The sequence below is a fragment of the Oncorhynchus clarkii genome, chromosome 10 (assembly GCF_045791955.1).
Source record: "Oncorhynchus clarkii lewisi isolate Uvic-CL-2024 chromosome 10, UVic_Ocla_1.0, whole genome shotgun sequence".
Classification (NCBI taxonomy): domain Eukaryota; kingdom Metazoa; phylum Chordata; class Actinopteri; order Salmoniformes; family Salmonidae; genus Oncorhynchus; species Oncorhynchus clarkii.
The window spans coordinates 36191724-36202727 of record NC_092156.1 but is presented as its reverse complement, the minus strand read 5'-3'; the positions used below and the strand labels follow the sequence as shown (position 1 = coordinate 36202727).

The following is an 11004-nucleotide window of genomic DNA, read 5'->3' as shown; positions in this document are numbered from 1 at the left end:
AAGGTTTGCTGTGTCTGTCAGCGTAGTGTCCAGAGCATGGAGGCGCTAACAGGAGACAGGCCAGTACATCATGAGACGTGGAGGAGGCCGTAGGAGGGCAACAACCCAGCAGCAGGACCGCTACCTCCGCCTTTGTGCAAGGAGGAGCAGGAGGAGCACTGCCAGAGCCCTGCAAAATGACCTCCAGCAGGCCACAAATGTGCATGTGTCTGCTCAAACGGTCAGAAACAGACTCGATGAGGGTGGTATGAGGTCCCGTGCTCTTCACAGATGAAAACAGGTTCACACTGAGTACATGTGACAGACGTGACAGAGTCTGGAGACGCCGTCGAGAACGTTCTGCGGCCTGCAACATCCAATCCAGCATGACTGGTTTGGCGGGGGGTCAGTCATGGTGTGGGGTGGTATTTCTTTGGGGGGCCGCACAGCCCTCCATGTGCTCGCCAGGGGTAGCCTGACTGCCATTAGGTACCGAGATGAGATCCTCAGACCCCTTGTGAGACCATATGCTGGTGTGGTTGGCCCTGGGTTTCTCCTAATGCAAGACAATGCTAGACCTCATGTGGCTGGAGTGTGTCAGCAGTTCCTGCAAGAGGAAGGCATTGATGCTATGGACTGGCCCGCCCGTTCCCCAGACCTGAATCCAATTGAGCACATCTGGGACATCATGTCTCGCTCCATCCACCAACGCCACGTTGCACCACAGACTGTCCAGGAGTTGGCGGATGCTTTAGTCCAGGTCTGGGAGGAGATCCCTCAGGAGACCATCCGCCACCTCATCAGGAGCATGCCCAGGCATTGTAGGGAGGTCATACAGGCACGTGGATGCCACACACACTACTGAGCCTCATTTTGACTTGTTTTAAGGACATTACATCAAAGTTGGATCAGCCTGTAGTGTGGTTTTCCACTTTCATTTTGAGTGTGACTCCAAATCCATACCTCCATGGGTTGATAAATTTGATTTCCATTAATAATTTGTGTGATTTTGTTGTCAGCACATTCAACTATGTAAAGAAAAAAGTATTTAATAAGAATATTTCATTCATTCAGATCTAGGATGTGTTATTTTAATGTTCCCTTTATTTTTTTGAGCAGTGTATTTCCCTGGCGAATCGGTTTATTGCGCTGACTGAATGGAAGCTGATAATTATGATTTTTTTTACTCAGCTGGTCTTGGCTCCAATATCTGACACCGAGACAAGACCTAGACACTCAATATGTGGTCTAGAGACCAGACTCCAGTACTACAACACTGCTCCAGACAGAAGACCTTTCACCCTCCTCTGTCTTGGAACATTGAAGTGTCTCGTTAAACACACTTACTGGAAGAAAAAAACACACTTACTGGAATCATTTGGGAGCTCTTATGAGTTTTTTTTGCCAGTTTCCCCTGTACCTTTTATCACAATAACAAAATAATTCCACCTCTCTGTTGGTTCTAATCCTTTGACACAACATACACATGATTTTAAGAAGGGGCACATACGGAGGGGAGAGAAAAGGGTTTCCATCTGCAGGGGAGTCTACCGTCCCGGGTCTTACACAACAGCCTTGGAGCTCGTGGCATAGACCTCTACTTGGATGTTTCACATGTGGATTTAATTATTCTAAAGTGGTGTAGGATCTGCTGGTATATCCTCATCATGACTCAGCATCACCAGATGTAAACAGTATAGGCCTACTTCCACACCTTAACTTATTTCACCTGGTCAGCTAGTTGTTAAAAAAGAGACCGCCTCAGATGTACAAGTACACCCCCTAGACAGGATGCTTGTCTGTCGCAAGGCGCTAAAATAACTGGATCCTAATCTTGTCCACCAGCTGGCTCCCTCTCTGTGCTGACAATTGAGCCTGGGGACAAGGTTATGTTGCAGCCTTTGTGCTGTACTCAATATCTTTAGCATAAGTAAGAGCATTTGGCAAAATCTCATATCAATGTGAGTCAAATGTCTTGAAAAGTAGATACATGACTGACTTGAGCTAAGAAGCAAAGAATATGATTAATTCAGGAGGTCGGAATAGGATTATAGCGGTGAGTCATCTGGTATCTGTCACGCGGGACTAGGTGTGTGTGCAGTAATCAGACGCATAGAGAGAGTAACGGAGTAAAGTGCTTTACTATTGCACACCAAACTGATAAGCCCAATACAATACAGGGCGCAGGACACTATACCAGACAACCCAAAACCACAGGGTGTCCAGTATAGAAAATAAAATACACTATGCCCTAATATGTACACACGTAACAAAAGACAATCCCTCACAAAACAAGGGCGGGTCAAACTACTACATATAGGGAAGCTAATTAAACCAAAATACACACATGTGAAACTAATAAGACAAAACCAACAGACAAACGAAAAAGGGATCGGTAGCGGCTAGTAGGACGGTGACGACGACCGCCGAGCACCGCCCAAACAGGCAGAACCTGCACAGCCTATATGAACCTGCACAGCCTATATGAACCTGCACAGCCTATATGAACCTGCACAGCCTATATGAACCTGCACAGTCTATATAAACCTGCACAGCCTAAATGAACCTGCACAGCCTAAATGAACCTGCACAGCCTATATGAACCTGCACAGCCTATATAAACCTGCACAGCCTAAATTAACCTGCACAACCTATATGAACCTGCACATCACACTGTTTGTTGCTGGTTTATATTAATCAATTTAATATTTAATTCAATATTATGCAATTAACCCACCATGGAATGTATTGTTGGTAGATGTGTGGAAGGCAATTGAATGAATTTACCTCATAAATCTAATTGTGCCAATGGCAATATTTCATATTCATAAATGTAAATTCACTAATAAAAAAACACTCTTCCGTGTTTTCTATAAGGAATTCGAGCAGTACATTAAGGCCATTCAACATTCTTCTAATAAGAAAGCTGTTAAAACAATCAATATGTGTGTTTCTTTTAAGGTCTTTGTATAATCTGTAATTTGTTGTACCCCCTAGTATATGTTATCATTGTCTATTTGTGTACAGACTATTCTACATTACTTTTAAAAAAATTGAATGAGCCAATCACAAGCAGCTATGTGAATTTGAGAACAGCTGGTGTTATCGATGGGCGAGTTGGTTCTACATCACCCAGTGCCCGGACGAGGTGTAGTGTGGTAATTTTAGACCATTCCATTGGTCCGAAAGTGAAAACTCCACCCTACCGGGGCACCAGGTAATGCAAGACGAACTCGTCCATTAGTCCAAATTGTGCATGGAAAGTGTTTACTTCAAACGGAAAACGTTTAGCAACAAAAACAATATTTTTTTATTGGACAAATTCAGGTAGATCCCTCCCCGTTTCGTGCTTCCGTTTGGTCCTAGTGAATACACCCCAGGGCAGTGCCAGTTCAGCTCGAATCCGCCAACCAGCTGAGAACAGACGCGGTTGCCTTCTCGTGACGTAACAGGTTTAATGGTGGTATAAAAAAAAGCTGCAGTTTTTTTTTCTCACCGCTTTCTGCCAACTCGTCTCGAGGTTTCATCGTACGTGTTATCACAGAGGCATCAACCCAAAGGATTTGACATCGTTTTTTCCTGATTTAACTTTTCGTTATTTTATACACGGTAAACTTTTAATATTGTTATAGCCCTGTCTATAGTTGATGTTACTGGTTATGCTTTGATAGCGTGTTTATTTTCTTGTATCCTTGTTGGTGTAGGCTACAGATTTGAACTAAACCGGTTTTGTCTTGTTTTTCAGAATTTGTAGTATGTTTTTTGGATACATCGTTTTTGAACGTTTTTCTATGGAAGAACAAGGCAACCAAATCATAATTGAAAGTAATTTTGACCAGAGGGACTCCTTTAGAGAATCCTGATCTCTGCCGTCACCATCCTGGGTCACTTGCGTAAAGGTAAAGTAGGCCACATGGTTTATAAAATAAAATGTAAAAGTTGGATAAAGCTTTCGCCTGATCTAGGTATAATAATGCATAGCTTAATTTTATAAAGTAAATATTAAGTTCCAATGTCTTCAACATGAATATACTTATAACTAAACATTAATATAGGCTTGTCTGTTATTTTGAATTTGTGGCGTTCATGCGTTTGGTTTCACGATCACTACATCGCATCGCTACAGGCAGTGTTTCCTGAATACTCACTATCTGATTCAGTATCGTGTAAACGAGGTACAGCGCCTCCTTTGTTGTCTCGAGTCATTTGCTTAGTAGAGCGCTACTGACATGGCAACAGGCAGCTCCGCCAATGGGGATGTCTCATGGCAGTTTTGCAAATTGAGTAGGCCAGTAAGTGATGTCTGAAACAACTGCTTGCCTACAGTGAACTAAGCCCCTCCATTTTCCACTTGCTTGGACCCCTTGGGGACAGTAGGCTACGTCCATGCCTGCACGAATTTGACTGGTTCCAGGTGTAAGTGGTCACTTGGGGCATCTGCTAAATGACAAATGTGTTCAATTGCAGGAAATATAGTTTTAAAACTACAAACATATCTCTGCCCCATGGGAAGATGTGTAGAACTGCTGGACATTAACTTTAAAATTCACTTATTGTCACCAAAAGGCTAGAGCTGGCCCTGGCTACCATAGTCTAATCTGAGTTGTTGTGCCAACAATCAATTGTGACATGGAAATATGTCAGTGAAATTATGAATATTGCCATATATTTGTACAATTGTTAATACACATGTGTTGGCCTTCTCCCTTTTCAGAATTGGGTAGAGTTCCCTTTGTCTTCACCTCATCAGTCTTCTTAAATTTTCACATTCCATTTATCTGGATAAAATGGTTGGCTTCAGACCTGCTGATGTGCCCCCAACCGCTGCTGTGAAGTTTATCGGTGCTGGAACAGCGGCCTGCATTGCTGACCTATTCACCTTTCCCCTGGACACAGCCAAAGTCCGGCTACAGGTAAACCTATGGATCATGTGTTCTTTGTTGAAATGAACTGGTGGTGTCCTGTATTTCCCACCTGGTTTTGTTCAGCAGATGGGGACCCAGGATGGTTGGAAATGGTCATTGTTTCTCATATGAAATCGCATGTGAAAGGGCTCATTTGACTGGTCAAATGTGGTGAGCTGTCATACTAAAAGGGATACTTGACATTACTGCTGCATCAATCTTTTTACTGTCCATGGGTCTAAATTCTGAAACTGGTTTGGTCTTCAAGATGACACCTAATTTGTCACTGACCCAAAAATGGCCCCTTTCATTTTTGGTTAATTGTATTGACTTTCTTCTTCTCAACATTAAAACTGACTTGCACCTTCTATTTCCTTCAATTTTGTCCCTCCCAACTTCCTTCCACAACTAAGCGGCCCAGGAGGTGATGGTAAAGCCCTTGGAATCTGCAGGCCCTGGATGTAGCGTCATGGACACTGCCTGGACTCTCCTGTCCCGTTTTCCAGTGTCATTCCTATGCTCCCTCCCAGTGTCTGTTTAGTCTCTCCATGTCCCTTATGTTCCACACAGATCCAGGGAGAGGAGAAAGGTGCAGCAGCTAGTCATGGCACAGCAGTGAGGTATCGGGGTGTGTTTGGTACCATCACCACCATGGTGCGTACAGAGGGGGCCAGGAGCCTCTACAGCGGGCTGGTGGCAGGGCTCCAGAGGCAGATGAGCTTTGCCTCCATCCGTATCGGCCTCTATGACTGTCAAGTCATTCTACACCAAAGGCTCAGACCGTGAGTAGGCTACACATCGCACACTGTGAACATGGACCCTTTTCAAGTGATACTCATTATCTTGAAAGTGGAACTCCCACTGTTCTAACTGCCCTTTTTGTCTCTCCAGATGTAGGGATTGGCAGTCGCCTGCTGGCGGGCTGTACAACTGGAGCCATGGCAGTCGCATTAGCCCAACCCACAGATGTGGTGAAAGTCCGCTTCCAGGCACAGGCTAGTTCCTCTGGACCAAACCGACGTTACCATGGTACCATGCAGGCCTACAAGACCATCGCCAAGGAAGAGGGCATGCGTGGTCTGTGGAGAGGTGGGTGTTTGCTTGATCACATGGATAATTTGTGCCTTTTGTCCAATGTTTTGGTCAGCAGTATTGCTAACATTTCCATCCCCACCTTGCAGGTACTGGCCCAAACATTGCCCGCAATGCTATTGTGAACTGCACTGAGCTGGTTACATATGACCTCATCAAGGACGCGCTTCTTAAAAACACATCCCTGACTGGTGAGCCATTGCCTTGCCATAAATTGTGTAAAATGACATACTTAAACTCTTAAACTTCTGTCTGTTATTGTGATGTCTCTCCTTAACCCTTTTCATTTGGCCTACAGATGACCTCCCCTGCCACTTCACATCTGCATTCGGTGCAGGATTCTGCACCACTGTGATTGCCTCTCCTGTGGATGTGGTGAAGACGAGATATATGAACTCTGCCCTCGGCCAGTACAGCAGCGCCCTCAACTGTGCTCATGCCATGGTGACCAAGGAGGGACCTCTTGCCTTCTACAAAGGGTAAGCCATATGTCTTATTCATAAGTGTTTTAGTTGCCTGGAGTCTCCTGGACTGGGTTGTACCAGATGGCTGGTTTTACAAGGCTCATACACCTTATTGATCAGTACTTTAAATATAGCTGTTGCTGCTTGCTTTGTTTTAGTCAAAGTATTGTCTAAACCTGGTAATTACACTGAACAAAAATATAAACGCAACATGTTAAGTGTTGGTTTTATGAGCTGGGGGAAAAATCCCAGCAATGTTCCATATGCACAAAGCTAGTTTCTCTCAAATTGTGCACACATTTGCTGACATCCCTGTTAGTGAGCATTTCTCCTTTGGAAAGATAATCAAGTCAAATTATATTTGTCACATGCACTGAATACAACAAGTATTACAATGAAATGCTTGCTTGCTTAATCCATCCACCTGTGGCATATCAAGAAGCTGATTAAACGGCGTGATCGTTACACCTTGTGCTGGGGACAATAAAAGGCCACTTTAAAATGTGTAGTTCGTCACAATGCCACAGGGTGGGGGGGGGCTCACCAGTGGGTTGACCTATGCCCTCCAAGGGCCACACATGGCTACATACCTGCCCAGTCATGTGAAATCCATAGATTATGGCCTAATTCATGTATTTTAATTGACCCATATCCTTATATGAACTGTAACTCAGTAAATTCCTTAATTGTTGCATGTTTATTTTTGTTCGGTATAGTTTCTTTCCCCCTCTGGTTTATTGAAGCATTTGCCTTGATCTGAGCTGTCTCAATTTGCTCCCTACAGGTTCATGCCCTCTTTCCTCCGACTGGGCTCGTGGAACGTGGTGATGTTCGTTACATATGAGCAGCTGAAACGTGCCATGATGGCAGCCTGCTAGAACTGTGGCACTCCTCTGTAGACCTGGCTATTGGCTGCAGTGGATGGTGATGCGGTGTTGCTTTTATTCCATTTTAACTATCTTTTGTGGCCCTTGTTGTTTCCATTTTAAACCACTTTTCACTCACCTTTCACTGAAGTGTATTCCTGAAACTGAAGATATTGTCTTTTTAAGCTCTAACTTTCGACAATAAAATGTATACCTAATTATGACTTGTCTTTTTTGCAAATAACTTATTCATAGGAATCTTACCTATACTTGCTGGCAAGGAACACAATTCTAAATGTGGGGTCAAAGGAAGGAGATTTCCAATCGGGTTTAAAATCTGACTTCATATTATGGCTGTAAATTCAGAAAGCTAGTGCTTGGTTGATCAGGTGTTTCTTGTCAGAGGAAAGTATCAAACTGGATGTCTCCTCTCTGGGAAGGATCCTGTGATAGGCATAGCTTCTCTAGACACCACTTTGCTGTATTTTGAGCTGGGTTGGGTGGGGAAATGAAACTTTTAGCTTGGTCTCATGACAAGTGATTGAAAATCTGATGTACCGGGATGTTCCATTTCTCAGAACGGCATGCACTGTCAGCGTTCTTAACCTTTTACTGGCACTTTCTTTTGCTAATGAGGAATTTCGTGCGAAACCTTACCACCATTAGTGAGGAATACCTTCAATGTCAAATCATCTAAGATTTGTTTAACAAATGACTAGCGGACAGATACCCCCCCCCCCCCGAAGTATATGGGAGAAATCTGTTTTAGTGGAACATGCACTCGGTACAAGTCTGACCCAGGAGGGGCAAGTGCAGTCTCACCTTCACCAGAGATCTGGGCCATATAGACCAGATCATCGTGTTGCCTTGCAAACCGGGGATGACGCTTCTGATGCACAATGGAAAGGAGAATACCAAGTCAACTGAAATGTAGAGTTTATTTTATTTTTACAGGGACAGTGCACATTAATCACCGTTTCAGTGAAAGTGCCGGTTTTAGCCAGCCGGCTAATTTTCAACCGCAGTAGGTAAATGTGTCTTCCACATTTAACCCAACCCCTCTAATGAACACTATCTGCAGGAATACTGTTGGGTGCATGGGGGAAACAGCCAGATCAAAGAAACAGGACTCATGCCAAATCTTTTCAGTCTCCTGAGGGGGAATAGGTTTTGTCGTGCCCTCTTCATGACTGTCTTGGTGTGCTTGGACCATGTTATTTTGTTGGTGATGTGAACCCCAAGCATACTTCCAAATTTGTTGCAAAATGGCTTAAGGACAAAGTCAAGGTATTGGAGTGGCCATCAAAGCCCTGACCTCCATCCCATAGAACATTTGTGTGCAAGGAGGCCTACAAACCTGACTCAGTTACACTAGCTCTGTCAGGAGGAATGGGCCAAAATTCACCCAACTTATTGTGGGAAGCTTGTGGAAGGCACCCCAAACGTTTGACCCAACTTAAACAATTTAAGGGCAATGCTACCAAATACTAATTGAGTGTATGTAAACTTCTGACCCACTGGGAATGTGATGAAAGAAATAGAAGCTGAAATAAAATCACTCTACTATTCTGACATTTCACATTAAAATAAAGGGGTGATCCTAACTGACCTAAGACTGAATTTTTACTAGGATTAAATGTCAGTAATTTTGAAAGCCAAATACTGTACATTTAAACTGTTTAAGGTGTTTGTAAACTTGTGACTTCAACGGCACATCAAAATCGGGAATGTAAACACCTGCTCCTCTGTGCCCGCTCTGGGCCCTTTGATCCATCTCTGAAAAGCGGTAAAAAAAAAAGCATAACTTCTACCAGTGTAATTGTCAACCAGTTTCCCTATATCACTGACATCTGGCCAATCTTTATTTTTCTCTGTGACAGATCAACAACAGGATCTGGGAGTAACCATGGAGGAACATCCCCTATCACCACAGAAGGGCCAACCTCCAACTCCCTCAAACCACTCATCACCAAGCTTTCCAACTGTTCAACCAAAACCACTGCCTTGTCTACTAGTATATTCCCAAAAGTCATCCAGAACAGTAGCAGTGGGATGCTCAACCTCACAGCCTTTCAACCTAACTCAATAAGCTAATGACAATTTTTTAATGCCGTGATTCCGAAGACATCTCATATTGATTTAAATGCCCCAATACGTATCCTTAAAGTTATATGCAGGATTCTGTCCAGCTTCTGAAGCCAAGTCTTGCCCTCCGTTCCATAAACTATACACCCGTAATCAATTGTTGTCCTGATCAGAGCTCTATAAGTATCCATCAATGATTATCTGTCAGCACCCCATTCATAACCAGAGACCGAGAGCATAAGATTCATCACATTCTTACACTTTGTTTCAACATTTATGACGTCTTTTCATGTACAGTACCAGTCAAAAGTTTGGACACACCTAATCATTCAAGGGGTTTCTTTATTTTTACAATTTTCTACATTGTAGAATAATAGTGAAGCCATCAAAACTATGAGAACTCATATGGAATCCTGTAGTAACCAAAAAAGTGTTAAACAAATCCAAATATATTTTATAATTTTGATTCTTCAAAGTAACCACCGTTTGCCTTGATGAGAGCTTTGCACACTCTTGGCATTCTTTTAACCAGCTTCACCTGGAATGCTTTTCCAACAGTCTTGAAGGAGTTCCCCATGCTGAGCACGTGTTGGCTGCTTTTCCATCACTGTGGTCCAACTCATCCCAAACCATCTCAATTGGGTTGGGGCTGGGTGATTGTGGAGGCCAGGTCATCTGACGCAGCACTCCATCACTCTCCTTGGTCAAATAGCCCTTACACAGCCTGGAGGTGTATTTTGGGTCATTGTCCTGTTGAAAAACAAATGATAGTCCCACTAAGCACAAACATGATGGGATGGTGTATCACTGCAGAATGCTGTGGTAGCCATGCTGGTTAAGTGTGCCTTGAATTTTAAATAAATCAGTGTCACCAGCAAAGCACCATCACACCTCCTCCTCCATGCTTCACGGTGGGAACCACACATGTGGAGATCATCCGTTCACCTACTCTGCATCTCACAAAGACACTGCGGTTGGAACCAAAAATCTCAAATTTGGACTCGTCAGACCAAAGGACAGATTTCCACCTGTCGAATGTCGATTACTCATGTTTCTTGGCCCAAGCAAGTCTCTTTTTCTTATTAGTGTCCTTTAGTGGTTTATTTGCAGCAATTTGACCATGAAGGCCTGATTCACACAATCTCCTCTGAACAGTTGGTGTTGAGATGTGTCTGTTACTTGAACTCTGTGAAGCATTTATTTGGGCTGCAGTTTTTGAGGCTGGTAACTCTAATGAACGTATCCTCTACAGTAGAGGTAACTCTGGGTCTTCATTTCCTGTGGCTGTCCTCATGAGAGCCAGTTTCATCATAGCGCCTGATGGTTTTTGTGACTACACTTAAAGAAACAATCAAAGTTCTTGAAATGTTCTGGATTGACTGACCTTCATGTCTTAAAGTAATGATAGACTGTTGTTTCTCTTTACTTATTTGAGCTGTTCTTGCCTTAATATGGACTTGGTCTTTTACCAAATAGGGCTATCTTCTGTATACCACCTCTACCTTGTCACAACACAACTGAATCGCTCAAACACATTAAAAAGGAAAGAAATTCCACAAATTAACTTTTAACAAGGCACACCTGTTAATTGAAATGCAAAGCTTTCATCAATGC

At 43.3% G+C, this 11004-nt stretch overlaps 1 protein-coding gene across 1 annotated transcript; it reads left to right on the top strand.

Moving 5' to 3' along the window:
- Positions 1-3386: 3386 nt before the first annotated feature.
- LOC139418387 (dicarboxylate carrier UCP2-like) lies at positions 3387-7524 on the top strand. Its single transcript, XM_071167786.1, is given in 9 exon segments — positions 3387-3588; positions 3725-3878; positions 4694-4892; positions 5454-5632; positions 5634-5665; positions 5775-5972; positions 6065-6166; positions 6274-6454; positions 7224-7524. Coding segments are annotated over 7 exon segments (912 nt in total). The 5' UTR covers positions 3387-3588; positions 3725-3878; positions 4694-4766; the 3' UTR covers positions 7318-7524.
- Positions 7525-11004: the final 3480 nt, after the last annotated feature.